Below are 19,554 nucleotides of genomic sequence, written 5' to 3' on the forward strand. Positions count from 1 at the left end.
TTGTAGCTTGAGAAAATAATGTAGACACTATTTCCAGCCTAGTTCTATATATATATATATATATACGAGTCCCTAGTTGTAGGCTTGAAAATATAATCTTTACATTTGATTAAAGTTGTTTCTGTACTTTTATGATAATCCCTATTCCCCTTTTCAAATTAATTTTTAATTATCTTATTTATATACTTTCATACACGAACTTGTGGAATAATTTTAATAGATTTAAAATGAGAAGCATATGAAAACAAATATAGGTATAGTTAAGATAATTTATGGTGTAGAAAAATGAAAGAATAAACAGTATTTGTTGTTTTTTGTCAATGTGCCACATTCAACCATAAGTTTTTTATAGTCCAGCATTTACTCTTCTGTGTGCTCAGAACTAGCCATTAAAATAATTAGAATAGTACTAATTTGTTTAATTCTGTGAAAACTAAAAAGCAACTCCCCCTTTACAGAGTAATGACAAATTTATTCAGGTAGGTTGTACATGCTAATCCATCTTTGAATTGTGGTTATCATAATATATTTTTACCAAAAATACACAATAAGTGGTTGAAAGTTCTACTTTACTTTTATTGTAATTCTTATATCAGAAACTGAAATATGAAAAAGTTTAATAGTGGATAGTGCAACAATTTACTGAAAACAAATGAATGTATTTTCTGAAGAATCAAGTGTATTAATTATGTATAAAAAAATCGTATCCCACTTTCTAAAAGGCAACCTTACTTTCATCTGTGCTTGTTATTTGTTCATATGCAGAGCAAGTGATAATAACTTGATCAGTACATAAAGTACTTGAAATATATGTTCTTGTCACAAACTTTAAACCAGTTCAACATCTAATTTTTTATGTTAAATTCAGCACGTTCAGTAATTATTAAAAAAAGTGTTTGTCCCAAGCGTTTTTTTTTGCATGTACATTACAAAGAAATTAGAGCAACAGTTTGGTCATTTTTCATAGAATAATTTAATTTCTCCATAGAAAAGGTTTACAGGTACATAGGGGATGAAACTCTAGTCAGACAGTAACATTACTGTGGCTTACCTGGCTAATCCAAAACCTAACCTTACAGAGAAACTGATCAATTGTTATGTAATGGAATGGGCTCTTCCCAGTCACGCAGAATTGAAAAAAAAAAATCAAAACAATCAAAGTGAGGAAAGCTTACTTCAGATGTGAGGCTCTACTAATAAAACTTTTGTAACATTATTCATACAAGATATTCCAGCTTTCCTGTAGATGCATCTTTTGCCAAGACTACAATGACCATAAGAATATAGGATTTACCCGTGTTTGAGTCAACATGCCTACCAGTGGTATTGGGTTTTACTGAACTTGGAGTTATGGCACAGAACTGTAATCAGATTCATCTTAAGCCCAAAGATTATCCACAACTGGTTTATCTGGAAGGGGGAAAAATATTAGTAAAACTTCAAATGTTATTTTTGTTAAAAATCTTATGGTTCCAGAGTCTTTAAAATGGGTAATGCTTACGTCACGTAGCATTTTCCATTTTTTTTAGGTTCCAAAATCTTCACACACTGAAATATCCTAAGAACATTTATTAAGAAAAAAAAAAGGGGGGGGAGTTCACTAAATCCTGAATTTTACAACCACCAAAACTGTAGTAACATAATAATCTTAAATATGAACCAGTACTACTTAACTGACTTTCTTTAGCCAGTGGTAAGACGATAGATTCCAGAATTAAAGAGAATAATCTTCAAATGCATCGTCCTCTAATTTTCAACATAAATATGAAAACAAAACAATTTTGTTTTTTTTTTGAGATAACATCTGGAAAAAAATGAAAAAACTACATGGCTAACCTTTTAGGGGATGTAACTATCTCTACAATTTATTACTACACTGGTAAATCGTGAACTTGAAGATTAACACTAAGGACTTTTCAAAGCAATATTATTTCAACACTTCCTTTTCTATAGATGAAGGATATATCAAAAACAATGGAGTCTGTCAGTCTGTTAACAGACTGTTTAAGTTTGACTAAAAAACAATATTTCTACTGTTTTTGCAGTCCAGCATGGTCCATTTCATGACAGATGAAACTGTAACCTATAGGATATCAAAGTAAAATAAAACTGGTAGTAATCTATCACAGGAGATGAATGACATTTAACTTAGTCATTTTAATATGCTTTCCTGTAAATGATGCAACTCAAAGAGGTAGAAACAAGCATTTCTGTTTGCTCCATTTTTTCTTGATAACCTCTGTATTTTATATATATAATGCTATCACGTTTGTAACGTCAAGCATGACACAATTTCAAAGAGTGGATAAACTTATGATTATACTCTCCATGTCCACTTCAGTTATTATAATGAAAAATGGAAGTATATCCAGAACACTTATCTTCATTATCATCTAGCAGTCGTTTCTGTCAACGTTTGATTTCTTACCAACTTTGGCCAGAAAGTGATTTGCAAAAGCACATTTGAAACAGGATGGTCAAACAAATGAGGTAGTAGGTATTTATAGAAAGCAAGCCTGAGAGGAAACAAGGCTGCTCGTGGCAGTCTTAGGCCACAGACTATAATTCACTTTGTAAGTTTTCAATCTTGTGAATATTCAAAGATGTATTATGTTAGATGATCATTTCATCAGTCATAACATCTAGCTTTGTTACTTAACATACCTTTTCATCTTGTGCAAATAGCATTGATAACAAAAAGTGTTTTAGTTTCAAGACACATTGACTCTAGAATTATTTTTTTCTAGTAGTAATTAATAATGGTTTATGAATCCCTGGAACTGTTTTCAACATGAATAAGAAACTTCTACAGGTTGAACAACATGGCTATTAACATACAAGTAATTGTCTATAAAGGCATCCAAAGTTGTACTGTAGGTTACTAATCATCTTTCTCTACATATATCCTTCTTTCTTTTTTTATATAATAATTAAATTATTTTAATTCATATTCTTTATAAATCCATGGCTCTGTTTGGTTTCATGCCTGATGCATTTCAAATAAAATATGAGGAGAATGTCACTTTTAAAGCTGTAAAAAGTATATTGATCTATTTATATCCGAATAAACAGAGCATGAATGAAGGATGTTTATGATAAATTTACACTTTTGAGTGAAAGAATTTTTCAGTTAGTTTGCAATAGCAAACTTGAGCTTTGTTTTATTAATTTAGTTAAATTGGCTAGGATCAATCCTCATTGGAGAAACTTGAATGTTATGTGAAACAATGACCTATTTTGATGATGTGGCCACTAATGATGAGCTAAAATGCTTCCAATAAAAATCTTTCAACAAAAAAGTTCCTCCAACAAGTATATCAAAAATAAGTTTCTATAACACATTTATAAAAAAAAAAGAAAGACCACAATAATCGTCAACAATTATGGTCCTATATAAATGTTTCAACAAACTTAAAATGAAATAAAACATTTAACCCACCCCTTTCCCATCCCCGACTTTAAACTTTCTACCACCCCTCCCACCCAATAGTCTCAATGATTCAGATGTTTTGAATATTCTCAAAATGATAGCTTTGCATCAAATGTCTTATCAGTAAATAAATCTTCTGAAACAGGTAAAAGGATTTTTTTGAACAAAGCAATGCATCCTTAATTTCTGTATGCCATATTGATAACATTCCAGATGAAATTCAAATTCTCCCTTCTCATTCTTTAGAAAAAAAAAATAATAATAATGCTTCTGTATAGCACAGTGTTTTAAGACTGTTTTTATGCTGCTCCTCTTTGGTTTGAAAATGAGAGTAGGCAGCATTACCATGGCATTAATTCTGTGTCACAAAAGTTAATTGACCTGGCCTGGACAAGGAGGTCGTGGGGGCATTGGTAGAAGCCCATGGCATCCTGGCGCATGGGTGCCTGTCTGGCTTCGAGTTACTAGGGCTCGGATGTGGCGTTGGGCAGCCTATAAAGACATCCAGTTTAATGTTTATTATTTCCATTATAAGACAACTTTCAAATTATATTGAACTTTTGCATACATGGAAAAAAAACAACCAAAAAACCAAACAATTTTAACAGCATATTTTTCTTCCCTTACTTGGTATAAAGTAGCTTTCTATGATGACAAACTAATCTATAAAAAAAATACATCTTTCAATATATTTTTAGTTTAGAAAATATGCTTAAGCACAAGAAAAAGCTAAACAAAATGATATATACTAACATTAAATAGGAGTACCATTTTTCCAAATGTCTGACTACAACACAAAACATTCTCAATAGTTGACTTTAAATGAAAAAGAAAAATTGCAGCCTTCAATTAGGGAATGTCACACTTTGAAAATTTTCTAACTGGTTACTCATCAAGCTTGAACCAGTTTGTAACTGATTTGACTAATAGAGTCTATGAAGTTTAAGGAATTGTCAATTTCACATTGCAGAACTGACATAGATCAAAGGATTAATTAAACCCATATTTTCCTTTGTACTGAGAGTTTTGGCTATCCACTTGTCCACACACACTTTCTTTTGTCGTTTTTTAGGAATTTAATACCAAGGAGGGTCAGGTACGTTTAACCTCTTCTTCCTCCACTTGTCCATTAAAAAACTAATAAGTTATGGAATCTGTTTCACAACAAAATATGTGAAATAATTCAGATGAGCTGTCCTGTATTGATTACTGCTTGGTTTACATGTTTAGAATCAGTGAGAAAAAGTACATTGTTGTGTGTGCTCTGTTTATGCTTTTCATTGTATTGTATGGCCAAGCAAATGAACTTTAACTATAATTAGATTTTGAAGCTTGATATGTGAAAGTATTGAAACAACTGCATATGGGGACTAATAGAGGCAGAGTTATTATAATTATGTGCAGAAAACAAGAGGGAATCCTCAACAGCCGTGGCACTTGCAATTCTTTTACACAGGATTAGAGTAAATTAATCTACGAGGCCTTGGGCATGGTCAAATACATCAATCGAAAAGGTTTGACCTCCCGAGTCTAAAATTGTAATTAGATCTCAAATCGGTCAAGAGATGATGGAGCTAAAAGTTTGTACTTGAGAAACCCAGTCATTCTATGAGCCGCTAATATTTAGAGGAAATTGATGTTGTAGAATTCAACATAGTTTTCCTTGCAATGTTCCTATCACAGACATTCAGAGTTATGAAAGAGTAGCTATTAAAACCCAAGGTTAGAAATTACATTAAGCAGACAAAACATGCTCCATAATTGCATATTTAGCCAATATGCTTATTACATGGCTAGACTTTCTGTCAAGAGGATATAGAGAGAAGTATCAAATCTATGAGAAAAATATCGACTGTCAAAAGGATTAATGACAACTCATTAACTTTGATAAATAATGAGTTCATTAATGAGGCCAATGGAACCTTGAAGGGTAAAAGGTGACAAAGTCAGGATAATGATGATATGAGAACATGATAGGTAAAGGCCTTGAGTGTTACATTGAGTATTTTGCATAGCTGCATCCACTTGCTGCATTTCAATAAGTTAGATAACATCAGAAAATTTCAAATAAAAACTAAAAGTTATTAGTCTCCAAGTTAAAGAAAACTAAATAAAAGTATAACTAGAGTTGAGGGTTTTTCATGTCTGTAGGGTCTCAGACTTGACTTAAGTTGGCTGCTGTAGTGACTCTCTACGATTTTGTCCGGAAGGTCTGTTTTAAAGTAGAACTAATGATGCAGAAGATCATCTATTACTTTGAACTTTTTTTAGGGCATCAATTCTAAGTAGTTAGGCCCCCTACTTTCAGTTCTGGCATGTCTCTGCAAGTGGCATTTTTCTACACTAATGTCTAGTTTCTTTTACTTTGAGTACTATCTAAAATCATTACAACTAACATCAATCATTCCCAATATATGGAGTCATGAAATATTCAATTTACACAAAAATACAAATATATAAGCTTAATTATATTCACAGATATTAAAACAAAATTATTTGCTTTAGTTAACAGATTAAAGTAACATACTTGTGAGCTGTAAAAATCGCCAATGATGCAGATGGGGGTTTCCTCTGCTTGAGTGTTCTGGCTCTCTTCTGGTAATTTTATTGCTGCCTGGGTTATCCTCTGCATTTCTCGAACCTATGTAAAATAAAGCATCTTTACGATCCTTGTACTTTTGGAACTTGGAAAAACTGTCAAATTTACAATCTCTAAATGGAACAATTATATATTTCTTGTACCTGAACAAAATAATATAAACCAGTAAATTACTTTTTCTAACAAGTTGACATTTCTTATTTCCATATGAAACTGTCAATGTTCTGGACAAAGTTTAAAGGCTGGAATTCTTTACTTATGACAAGGTTCTGGTGATCAGATATCAACCTATATGATCGTTTAGGTATAACTTAATAAATTACTAATTTATATTATTATAATAACTAAATACTAATTCTAACTTGATGATTGAGGCCCTAACAGGGAAGACCCTGGATGACTGGATAGCACACCAGCTTTTCTAACTGAAATATCCAGAGTCAAATCCTGGCCACTACCACCACCACCACCACACACACGAGTTAGGATATGAACTTGATATTATATTAATACCCTACACCTATAAGAGCTTTGGAGATATTCTTTAGTGTCCTATTACAACTAGAAAAATTCAAATCTCAAATTAAAATGGCTATTCTCTTATATTTTTCTTCAAACTTTGATACAAGACTTAAAATTTGCCACCTTTCTAATTTAGGGCACTTCATTTACTAAGTATTTCAAACTTTATTAATGTCAGTTTCAGAAGAAAAGCCAACCCTTCCTATCAATGGTATTATAAACACTTATCATACTAACATATCATTTAAACATTTGTATACGACATTGCTTTCTTCTGAAGATGCTTAACTTCATAAGCTACAAAATCAACATACTTATAGATACATGTTCAAAACTTCCATTATTACAGCTTTTATAAATGAACAGTATTTGTAACATACCAATGAAATAATATATTTGAGAACAAAGGAATGGGAACAATATTGCATGATTCACAGATTTTGATTGAAAATTCTATTTGTTTTAAACTATGTCTCCCCTTCCATTTCTGCTTTCTCTTATTTACTGTGTCCAATTCCTTCGTAAATCTATCTAACTTATCTATAACAACTTTTGACACTGCCAGAGGAACAGAAATTTTGGTAGTATCTTTCATCTGGATCGATCTTACAAATCCTGCATTTGTCTGCTTTATCAAACGTTGAACAACACAAATGTTTACTGTAAGTTCTTTCTCCTTCTCCAATTTTGATAACTCTCTTACCCATTTCTTTGCAACATTAGTAACTTTACTATACATTGGGGATAATAACTCTGCTTTCCAATACACTAGATACTTTGCATGGAAACCTTCAGCAGCAAAGAAGTTTTTGGTTCAAAGAAAAAAAATTGGAAGAATTGGGGAAAATAAAAACCAGAACCTTTACAACTCCCAAATCACTAGAGACAATACTGTGAAACATTAAATAGCATTCTAAGCTATTATATTGCTAAATATGGGTACCCCAGTGAGAATTTTAAAACATTTGTTTACAATGGCTAAAATCAAGAGCCTTAAAAGGTATTTTTACAAACAATGCTTCATTTGCCAAACAATGGCATCATCTTGCAAATAAACTCGCATATAAAAACTTTCAAAATATCAATTGCTAATATTTCAACAGACCAAACTGAGGGAAAGTCATGGATGTTCGCTGATGTTTGGCTTACATTTTTTAATTATCCTGTTCATCATTCTTACAATGGATTTCCCTTTGGAAAGAATATGAGGATTGGTAAGAGTTTACTTGTAATCCAATGTTCAACTCTTTTCAAAAGGTTGCAACAGAAGAAAGTTATTTAACAAATCACACATTTCACAAAGTAGTTATAAAGTAAAATAGTAGAACCCATATTTAATTGTTTACTACAAACTCTTTGCAAGAATAGCAAATGCAATTCTTCAGAATCACTGATAAGAGGAATTAAAAAAGATTCTTTGGTACAATATGTAAACTTCAAGTTATGTGCTGTACACATCAAAATGCTGTAAACATAAACTGATTCAATGCATTATGTTACCATATCATTAACCAGACCATACAATATTGCTCAAGAGTTTGACCACTTGCTGCAGTAAAGCCAGCAAAGTATACTTACAATACAATATTGCTCAAGAGTTTGACCACTTGCTGCAGTAAAGCCAGCAAAGTATACTTACAACTATTCAACCAATTACATTTTAGCTCACTTAATACACACATTACTGACTTGTTTTCATAAATTTACTACTATTTTTACATATTTCAGCATATTGTAGAATATGTTTTTGCCCATTAAAATAGTCAGTGTAGAAAAGCAAACCCAAAGAATTTGGTAAAATCTCTCATTTTGTAAAAAAAAATGTTTAATACCCAAATGACTCCAGCAGCAATTGGGGTAAGTGACTACAATAGTGATAGTAGTTTTGTTTTCACTTTTTTCTTTGCAATATATATGCTATTAAGGATTTTTTAACCAATGAAGTCATTGACATACGAGCAATTTGGTTCATAAATAGTTTAGAAAAATGTGTTTAAGAAAGCTGATCATATAATTGTGGATCACTATTATTAATTCTATGGTTAATTATATTATTCAAGCAACTTATCTCATATATGAATATTGAAGTTTTTGCAAGTAATTTAAGGATAAAAACCATAATGCAAAAGCCACATTGGGCTATTTGCTGTGTCCACCATGGGGAATTGAACTCCAGATTTTAGCATTGCAAGTCCACAGACATACCACTGCCCTAACAGAGAACAATGACAATTGGAGTAGTGAATTTTGTAATTTAAACTATCATTATTTTTAATTAAACCCACCTCCCCTCCAAAAGCAAACTTTTTTAAAAATAAAAATGTTATAACACTCGTACTCAGTTTGATTCGTTTTATCACTTATGATTTTTACTCTTTGTAAGTTTTATTTAAGGGAAAGGTTAAGGATGTCTCCATAAATAGTGCTAATGAAGTGGATGCTACTTACTGTCTGTCCTCCTTTCCCAATTATGCGACCAACTTGAGATGATGGAACAAAGATTTCTACCCTAAGACGTGCATCCTGAGGTCCAGCAAAGCCTTCGTAGCTAATTTTCTTGAAGACCATGAACTGTGCCTGTAACAACAAGCAGTCAAATAAGGTAGTTTATTTGAAAGTCTAACTTACAACATGATAGTTTACAAATGTGAAAACTTTGGATGTGAAAAAATAATTGTTTACATACTAACATTTTTCTGTCTTCCAAACCTCAAATTTTTCACCAATTGGTGAGAATTTAGAATGATGTTATTGTATTTCAATGGGAGCAGGTTATTATTATTATTATAAAAATTTGTGGAATGTAGTTTTCATTTGGAGGTATTACTCAATGAGTAATTCAAGGACACATAAATCAAAATCTTCCTGAACTTAAAACATTTTTCATGATGAATGAAGGTTAATCTTTCCCTCTCATACAATTCTATAGTCGATAAAAATTTTGTTTGTTTGCAGTTCAGCACATAATTACACAGTGAGCTATCTGTGCTGTACCCACTACAGGTATCAAAACTCAGTTTTTATATTATAAGCCTTCAGACTGACTGCTGTGCCACTGGTTGTTAGTAGATAAAGATCAATCCTTTCCTTTCCATACAATTATCTTACATACCACTGTGTGATGCTAGATTCCAATTCATAAGTGATAAAAGATTTATATTAAAACTGATGCAAAGAAATGTTATTTATAATACATCAATATCCTTTGATTGTTCCATCAGTAATGTCATTGCCAGAACTAGATGTCAGATTCACTAATCATCATACAAACATGTACTAGAATGGTTCTCAACCTTTCTGAATCCACAGAACTCTTCTGACATCAAATTTGTGTCATGGAACCCTTCGTAGCATTCATTATAAAAAAACACTACTGCAATACTATATCAATAATTCCAGACAGAGTATGTATGTTTAATGCAGCTATATACCCACACACATACATTCAAAGTATGAAAAATTTCTTGAGTCAATTACTCGGCACAAATAACAAGAAACACATTCTCTTAAATAATAAAAGTTTACAAGACTAAAGCACCTGTTTGTACTTAGTCTCACTCACTAACTTAAAACAATGCAGTGACTTGTTGTTATGTTGCATCATTATGAAACCTGCTATACTAATAAAGAAATATGATGTAGTTGAAATGCAATTACGTGACTAGTATGTATTTATCCATTAGAATATGCGGAACTCTTGCATTCCGCAAAACCCCTGGATGTCTTTCAGGAAACTGAGGGTTCTGCAGAACCCAGGTTGAGAAGCACTCTACTAGAATACCCCAAAACTTCTCAGGAAATAGCAGTATTCCACACCTAATTCTGAATAAAACTAGAAACATATTTCAAGTTTGCAATGAGACAGTATCTTATTTATTTAGTTTTTCAGGGCTAAGCCTAATAGTAACTTCAGTTTTTCTCTCTACAGCAATTACAACAATAAAATGTTATTCTTTACTTTCTTATCAAAAATACACCATTCCTGTTGTTCAAGTTAAAAGAAAGGACAAACTTTAGAGGAATTCTTTGTTGTTTTTTTATCATTAAATTACAAAAACAATGCATAATAATCTCTTCCGATGAAAAATATCTGAATCATGATCAAATTTTGTCAAAATGGAGTCCAATTCATTTTTGGGTGAGATAATTGTTTTTGTATTATGATCGTATATTATTAATATAATTTGTTTTTTGTATTTTTCCTGCTACTGACTACAATGTGCCAACAATATCCAAAGTGTAAAAAGTTAAAACATAGAACTCTCCTTACTTTCCACTGTGACTCAGGTGTCCCTATTATGGTTACTTTTCTTTCTGTTTGTCCTTCTAACGGTTCATCTTTATTAGGCTGTGCAACCTTGAAGAAAAATAACTAAAACTTAAAAACTATCAGTTTAAAACCCAACAATATAAAATCTAAACAACTGTTGAACATTCCATTAAAAACTAAGCAGATGAGGCAAATGACATAACTGACTATGCATATATCTAATGCTCACTAGCTGATAATATTGGGATGATTATGTAAATTAAACTGAACATGATTTGACGGCTAGTTCAATCAATACAGTGCACAAGTTCCTATTTTGTCGAAATTAAACTTAGCCTATGTTAACCAGTATGTTCAACTGACCTTTATACTAGCTCCAGAAGAACAGATCATGTCCCTGATGCTCGAACCACCAGTACCTATTATGGCACCAACAGCAGTGTTTGGAATGTACAAGAACACCTGTTCCTTACTTGGATCTTGCTGTTGCGATGACATGGACCCTGGGGGATAGTTTACAGGCATACAAGGTGAGTTGTACATGCCATATGGAGGGATGGTTTGTGTACCACGAGGAGCAGGAGGACAACCAGGGCCCCCCATGGTAGACATCATAGCCATAGGATGGACCCCAGGGAACATAAATGTTTGGGGAGCCATGGAAGAAAGGTCATTCTCGTAGCTCTGGCGTAGTTTTGAACTGATCATCTGTTCAGCTTTAGAAGTATTTTCCAGTTTGCCCACAATTGTTACAATTCGTTCCATGTTAAAGCTGTTAACATCATGGATGCTACTGCAGAACAACACATTGCATAGATTTTAAAAGGATAGACAAATTCTCACAACAGATGCACCTAAAACATTATCCATAAACTTTAATGTCCTATATTTTAGACAAAAAGCATCACTTTGATAAGATAATTGTAGTTCTTGCAAGAGTATTAATATGCTTTTTTAATGCACTGTATACATTACAATACTATTCCACAGAACTTATGATGTATAGTTAGTGGACACAATGGTCTCACACAAATATTCACTGTTTGATCCTATTAACAAGAGAATTATACAGTACACAACTGCATAAAATAATACATAATTTTCTTCAATGATCTTTCTTTTTAGAAGAACATTATACCAAGTATCATTTACAACACCATTAAACTTTCTCCTTAAAGAAGTGACTTAGCATGGAACAAACAGCTATATAAACCAGAAATAACATGATATTCAAGTATGTTAAATATAAATCGTTTCATAGAATAATTTTATCTTTTCCTGTTCAGAATTTCAGGTGAAGCATATTTTGATTAAAAATAAAGACCAGTTAATCTACAATACCTAGAAACAGTTATTTTGGTGTCTGTTTTCTCCATTATTCCTTTGATGGTATTGCCACTTTTGCCAATAAGGCGACCAATCAGGTTATTGTGAGCTAAAAGTTTCAAGGGAATGTCACTGGAACAGAAAATGTATTACAATAAAGCATAATTTTTGTACACTCATTACTTGCAGCATACAACATCAATTGCACAAATAATTTATTTTTAGTAAAAACACGTCTCTTAAACCCAACTTACACAGATGTAATTTACACTTTATAACTAAATAGTCTTAAACTCAAATACAAGAGAGTAAATTACACTTTATAACTAAATAGTTTTAAATTGAAATGTAAAACAATTTCAATCCCAACATGGAACTCCAAACTGAAAACAAAATGGCAGTTGGTACATCATGATAACAGGATAGTCAGAGAAACAGCTTTTTCACTTTTGATTAACTTTACCTAAATGTGTAAAACAGGATACTGTTGGCCTAATTTATAGCTTTATTCATTGGTTGTATTCTCTTACAATTATAGTATTTAAATATTTGTTCAGAAACTACACATGACCTTTCTCATCTTCCGCTTAATTAAATTTAAAAGTTACATATCCATTAATTCAAAACTTGTTGGGCTATTTTTTTTAATGTGCTTCTGTTTTAATACAACAAATGCTTCCTTTTTTAGTATACATTACTAACATGCATACAAGATGAGTATTTATAATTAAAATTCTATTAGGCTCTTCAAAATAATGAACATAACACACATAAGAAACAATTCTGATAACACAAAGAAAACTATAATTAAACCAACATAATTCTGCAGTTCCTCTACTAATCGAAATATAGTTTAGTGAATGTAAATTCTAGTTCATACTAAGTGGTCTGGTTTGGCTCCACCCAAGCTAAGTTTCTTTTCTGTTTTTTTTTTATTATACTGTGTACATAAACATGACTTTATTCACAGTTTTTTTTTTATCATTTCTCTTAATGTACAATATCAATTATAATCTAAATTCTAACACTTGCGTAGCTTACAAAAATATTGACCTTAAAAATATTTCCTGCTTTCATTGATTGCAAGAAGTCTTACCCTCGGCTGGTGTTTTCAGCTTCTTGTTGCATCACTTCTAAAATTTTCTTGCAAGCTAATGAACAGTTTTCTGGATCCCCATATATAGTAATTACCTAAGTAGTTAAGTTACATTTAGCATTTTTTTATGGAGAAAATAAGCAAATCCATAATTACAAGTAACTAAAAAACAAAAAAGATTACACAAAATAATTGTTAAGATATTCCAAAACCACACCTTGACAAAGTTTTAAAAAAAATTGTCTCATAAAAGGCTAATGGCATTAATGACACTTAATTTGTTGTTCCAATAAAAAAGTTGATTATCAAATCACATACAGTTGTGACACTGCCTCTACTTAACCTATTTTTCATACTATCACTTTGAAACTTATTGCCTGGCATGATTAATGCTGAAGTTAATACAGCAGTTCCCATCTCGTGCTGGAAATGTCTCTTCTCAAGATAATAAATCAATTGATGTTTAACAATAACAATGAACTAAAATTAGAATTTATAAAAACTTACTTTTTCAACCGATCCTGCATTTTCTTTGCGGTGTACATCAACTCTGAAATTTGATAGAAAAAAAAACATTAAAGCCTACCTAGATTGTTTATAGAAAGAAAATGAAAAGACTAAAAAGTGAAAACTACAAAAAAAGTTATTTAAAAGTTATCTTCTTAACCACCTGACTTGTTGTATTTGAATACAAAGAACAGTGAATAAAATCAGTTTTAAGGACAAATTGTTACATGATATTTTACATTACATATTGGAAAAGAATAATTTTAAACTACTTAATTTATTATCCAAATTCAATAATTTTACAAAGTTGTTTATTAAAATGAAACAAGTCAGTCAAATTCTACTAAACCTAGCTAAGCATGCTCTGGTTAGGTTAACAAGTGTAATCAAACATAGCTTTACACACAAGTTAAGTTTGTCCTTAAGTTAGTTTTAAATTGTTTAGTATTTCTATATGGTAATTGTTAATTGGCAGTAGGAATGCGTGTCAACACAATATGCTCAAGTATTTTGATATAATTCTTAAAGAAAACACATTTTTTGGAGTTTTCTTACCTGGCTCGAGATTCCTGCGATATTCGTCTTATGGTACCACCTGCTCGACCAATGATTGCTCCTACCATATCACTAAAAACAAGTATTCTAAAGAAAATAAATTTGGGTTATTACTGCTGTTACAATTAAGAAACAAAACATTTAAAACTAATTTGATAAAGACATGTAAACAAATAAAATATAACCAAAGAAATGCTTAATGTTAATCGGATTAACTTATAATGAAAAAACATCTAATATACCATGTAATAAATTTACTTTTAATACATTTAAAATACACAAACATAAAATTTTCTTTATAGCCCAAGTTACGTTACTTCAATATAAACACAATAACTGTATCCATTACTTACATAATAATTATTAAATATAATGGAAAGATGGCGCCACTTTATTCATTCCTTGGTCGTAGATGTTATTTTAAAATATTTATTCATATTACTTTTTTAATTTAAAAAAAATACATGGGAAAGGAATGAAAGTATTTTTACAATTTAATTGAACTTTTCCAAGCTTTCCAAAAATCATAATTATCTCACTTTTGACATTTCTACGTTATTTTGATATGTAAAAAATCAAAGCAAACAAGTATTTTGTCACTAACTTATCATGACAGTTGCTATCAGTTGTTATCATTATTGTATAATTTTTATATCTCACACAGTAAACATTCAAAGTAAACTTTTTAAATACTTAAGTAATTAGCTGATAACAATTTCACAGCATTTTATTACATCTTAAAACCCACTTGTTTAGTGTGAACTCAATTTCAGCAGAAGCACATTGTGAATCGCAAGTTTTATTTTAAAAAAATGTTGATATGATATGAGGTGTTTCAAAAACTGTCACAGGAGTTCAATGTGCTCTCAGTGATTCTCAATCAACATATCAAGCCTATCTCTAAATGAAGATACTGGAAGCATTATCTATACCAGCGTTTCTCCACGGGTGAGCGAGCTGCAGAAAGGCTTAAGGTTAGGTGACAATATTTTTAAAAAATTGCAAAACAGCTAAGTATAATACAAGCTACATAATACTTCACAAAATTCTAATTATAAATTAATGTCACATGCATGAACCCAGCATAGCAAGTATGAAACAATGCTGCCATACGTGTCACACTTCTACAATTTTCTGCGATGAGATGCAGCAAATTTTCTGAAGTTTAGGTGGAACATGTTATTAAAAAGGTTGAGAAATGCTGATCTCTATCCTGTAAAATGATGTACATTATATTTACACTACCAATTATATATCATTGAAAGAATGAGAAGACTGAATAATAAAGCTAGTAGAAACAGAATCTCTCATGAAATATTTGAACTTTTGCCAAAACAGCAAGTTTAACATCAGAACTACTTATTAATAGCTTTTGAAACACTAATCAATTAATATAATTATGATTTGAACGTAGTATTCAAAATAGGTATTAATTTTGGAGATAAAAAGTCAGTGAGACCTCTTCAATAAATTCATTTTATTACATCTACAGAAAAATCCTTAAACCATATTTCTGTGGAAGTTCTTAAACCTTTACATTAACTACATTATTAAACATAAAAACTAACAAATCAGTTTTTTTTGTCATCAACATATTTTAAATATTCTTCACAAGAAAAGCTGTAATAAAGAAGAACTCTGTTAAAAAAATTACCGTAGAGGAAAATCTGTTGGACGCATGGGGTTAGGAGAATTCCCTGAGTAAGGAAAGAGTGGGAAGGGTCCTCTGTTAGTGCGACCTCCACGGTTTCCATATCCTTGATCCATAACAAAATCTACTTTTAAAGGTGAACCTTCAATGTCATATCCATTCAGTTGGGTGAAAGCTCTAAGAACAATAATAAAATTTTAAAAAAGGCACAAGAGTGAAGCAGACAAGTAATCTATACCTGTGAACTTCCTTGTGAGAAAATGCATGAAACGTATTGTACTTCATAAATAAACATATTGCCTAAATACTCAAGTCCAGGTTAATTTGAAATATGTATAATTGATATTGTAGAACAAGCTGTTTCCATCAGCAACAGGAGACTGTTCAATTATGTTAACTTTCTTTCAGTTTCTTTTTTTTTCTCTTGTGTATTGCATTATCAAAAACTGTTAGAAAAACATACAAATACTGACAATGAGAAGGAATAACGTCACACAGTTATCCATTGTAAATTATTAATTATGGTAATAAAATCAAAAGTAAGATAGTACAATGTGTTATTCTGCTTATAATACAAACTTACTGCTGTGCTTGATCTGGAGTTTCATACGTTACAAAGACATGATACGAGTTTTCAAATTTGGCTGGACCTGAAAGAAGAAAATGAACTCTCAATCTGTTGGGGGATAACTGCTAATTAGCAGCTTAAAATGAATTATTTCTTAAAACTGAATCCCTAATATAACAAAAGCCAAAAAAAAAAGAAAAGTAAAATGATGTGGAGAATAAAATGATCTAAATAATGTAAACAGACACTAAAATCAAAATTTTGTTCAAGCCTGTTTGGCTGAAGTAAAAGGTAGACCAAGTATATTTTAACCAAACATTGTCCATAATACATTCTAATCTTTATAAGCAGGAAAGTAAAAAAAAAAAAATGTTAAATTAGCTATAGCGATTTGCCTGGTCGATTTTTAGTTTCATTCTTAAGTTCACAGCTTGCCATGATTCAATATATAATTAATATTAACCTCCAACTACTGGCTTTTAAAATGTTGTTTGGCTTCCGTAAACTATTTGAAATAAAATGAAATAGGTCATAATGTATGTAAAATGAGGATGCTACGTGTATTTATAATTCGTTATTGTGCTTGATTTTTCAACCCTAAGATTTAATTCAAAGATAATTGTTATACGTTGCGTTTCAGAGTATTACCAATTAGCAATTTGGAGATGACGAAATAGAACACATTTTAAGTCTGCTAGTTTTGTTTTTGCATGCTACAGAAGTACCTGAAATTATATTAAAGTTTTCATTGTATAAAAAAAAAGTTCAGTTACCTTATTCTTCAATTACTTTTAAAATGTAGGTAACCCCATTAGTGAACACTGATAGTGCATGGAAGTCCACTAGAGATTTCATAGCCTCATACGATTTTATAAAAATTGGGGATAAAGAGATTAAAAAGTCACAAATTATTTTTTTTAAACTCATGCCACAATAACAGTGTTGTGCGTCTTAAAATGACTTCGTAAATTTTAGGTCAGTCACTTCCAGCCGTACGTTTCTAGCGTTCCGTATTACAGTGAAGTGGGTTCTAAATTGCGCGTGAAAAACTTGTCTATTTTACATATAATGTATCTAATTTTGCAAGTATGATGAGGTCTTTCCGGTTGAGGGAAATGTACGTAATTTCCGCTTTACGGGTCTAGAGGAGAAAGGTTAGGTTTGTGTATTTTATTCCATAATTAAAGCAATTTTCTAAGTTCATAAATAAAGAGAATGTTGAGAACCTATCCTCTTCTTAGTACATTAAATTTCTAAATGCACTGGCGGCGTTCAGCTTTCCAAGATATGTCCCCTCCCCCGGAAAAGTCTGAATTTGAAGCTTCTAAGCACTGGAAGTCTGCTTTCCATTTGAGATCCACTCCATAATGATATAATCATTTCCATGGGCACATAATACAAGTCAGAGAAAACGTATAAATCATCATCATAGTAAAATATTAAAAAATTCCTCCAATCACAAAAAAAAGAAGTCAGGTTATTTTGTAATTCTCTACAGTCACAAAAAAACATGCTTATTAATTCAGCAAAAACAAAAAATCTCAAACATAAAAAACTGCGAAACTAAACGTTTCAATACATGTTTCCTGTTTTATACTTGAACAACAGAAGTTATAGTTATAGTTTATAAAATTCGTTAAAAATAAAATAAAATAGTAGCAATGTCGAACAGAGCTAACTAAACTTTAACTGACCGAGCAAATGTAACCAAGATCCCCTAACAGTTAAGTCTCAGAAACGGAATGTTTTAATCACTTGTTCGGGACAATCGAATCAAGCAACTTGTTAACAGTACCTTTAACACAATGTTGAACTTCACCAAATGTTGTCAACAATGTTTTGATTTCATCCCATTCAAAGCTGTTTGGAATGTTGCCAACATGGATCTTATTAGTACGAGTCCTGTAAGATGAAATAAAATAAAATAATCATAAAACATGTACTGAAAGAGGAACAAAATGAAAAGAATTTTAGACGAAAATTTGTGTCCAGGTGAAAAAAAAAAACTTCGTATTACAACTATCTTCACAAAATACGACGATATTCTGGGTAGTTTGAAATCGTAACTAGTTTTTGAAACGATGAAATGATTTAATGACCGGTACTCAATACTATTTAATCGAATATAGTCGGTAATTGATTGGCTGTTTGCTTCGAGGGTTAGCACAAAGCTGTACAAGAACAATGTGCGCTAGCCGTCTGTAATTTTGAACCGATAAACTAACACTAGAACAAAGGCGACTAGTCAACAGTACCCACATGCTAAATAACAGTTTTATCAGGCAGGCAGTAGAATTGTCTATGTAAGGATAGCTCGGATTGTTAATCAAAACGGTATTTTAAATATCTCCTCAATAGGTCATCAGAACTTTACAATACTATACAGTGTTTCCTTTTATAACAATATCTATGTATTGACTGAGTCATAAGTTCTGAGAATGTTTGTAATTACCATAAAAAAAGTTTGAATTTCTTGTTCTTCTTTCTGCTTCTTTTTTTATTACATGATAACTCAAAAACCAAAACAATGGTGTCGACCAATTTCACTGAGGTGACAGTTTCAAACGGAGTATCCGCTTTTGTAAGTATTGCTAATAACTAGTAGTAATTTAAAAAAATATATATAATTCTAAGTGTAAAAGATACTATCATTACCCCTTGAAGTTAGCTTTCTTACAGAAATTTGTTGTTCCTTTGAAAAGTTTAAGTACAGAGTGAAACAGTAATTACTAGCCAATAATAGATAAACAATAAATATTATAGTTGGAACCTCATTGTATTTAGAACTTGGTTATAAATACAACCTTCCTATGTTTATTGAAACACTGCATTGCAAACAAAAAAATAGAAAAACAAGCAAACAAGTAAAGAAGACTTTTCAAAAAAGGAAGTAAATGTAGGGATGACTAACATCAATCCTTCAAAAACAATGCAAACAACATAGTAGGGATGGCATTTGCAGCATACCTACATAATAACACAGGTAAGAATTAACATACAGCAATATATATATATATATATATATATATA

The 19,554-nt window shown here is 31.2% G+C and overlaps 1 protein-coding gene across 1 annotated transcript in view; it reads right to left on the bottom strand.

Annotated features, from left to right (window-relative positions):
* Window positions 1-954: 954 nt before the first annotated feature.
* Window positions 955-19,554, bottom strand: part of LOC106468281 (insulin-like growth factor 2 mRNA-binding protein 1) — a 40,643-nt gene continuing 22,043 nt past the window's right edge. Inside the window, exons 2-13 of the mRNA XM_022396617.1 lie at window positions 18,320-18,426; window positions 16,540-16,606; window positions 15,960-16,133; window positions 14,306-14,392; window positions 13,751-13,793; window positions 13,244-13,338; window positions 12,163-12,279; window positions 11,185-11,614; window positions 10,822-10,908; window positions 9,000-9,128; window positions 5,958-6,071; window positions 955-3,922 (exon numbers count right to left, since the gene is read on the bottom strand). Coding sequence (XP_022252325.1) covers window positions 3,803-3,922; window positions 5,958-6,071; window positions 9,000-9,128; window positions 10,822-10,908; window positions 11,185-11,614; window positions 12,163-12,279; window positions 13,244-13,338; window positions 13,751-13,793; window positions 14,306-14,392; window positions 15,960-16,072 — 1,335 coding nt within the window. The 5' untranslated portion in view covers window positions 16,073-16,133; window positions 16,540-16,606; window positions 18,320-18,426 and the 3' untranslated portion in view covers window positions 955-3,802. The remainder of the gene's footprint in view (window positions 3,923-5,957; window positions 6,072-8,999; window positions 9,129-10,821; window positions 10,909-11,184; window positions 11,615-12,162; window positions 12,280-13,243; window positions 13,339-13,750; window positions 13,794-14,305; window positions 14,393-15,959; window positions 16,134-16,539; window positions 16,607-18,319; window positions 18,427-19,554) is intronic.

The sequence above is a fragment of the Limulus polyphemus genome, unplaced genomic scaffold (assembly GCF_000517525.1).
Source record: "Limulus polyphemus unplaced genomic scaffold, Limulus_polyphemus-2.1.2 Scaffold2946, whole genome shotgun sequence".
Taxonomy (NCBI): Eukaryota; Metazoa; Arthropoda; class Merostomata; order Xiphosura; family Limulidae; genus Limulus; species Limulus polyphemus.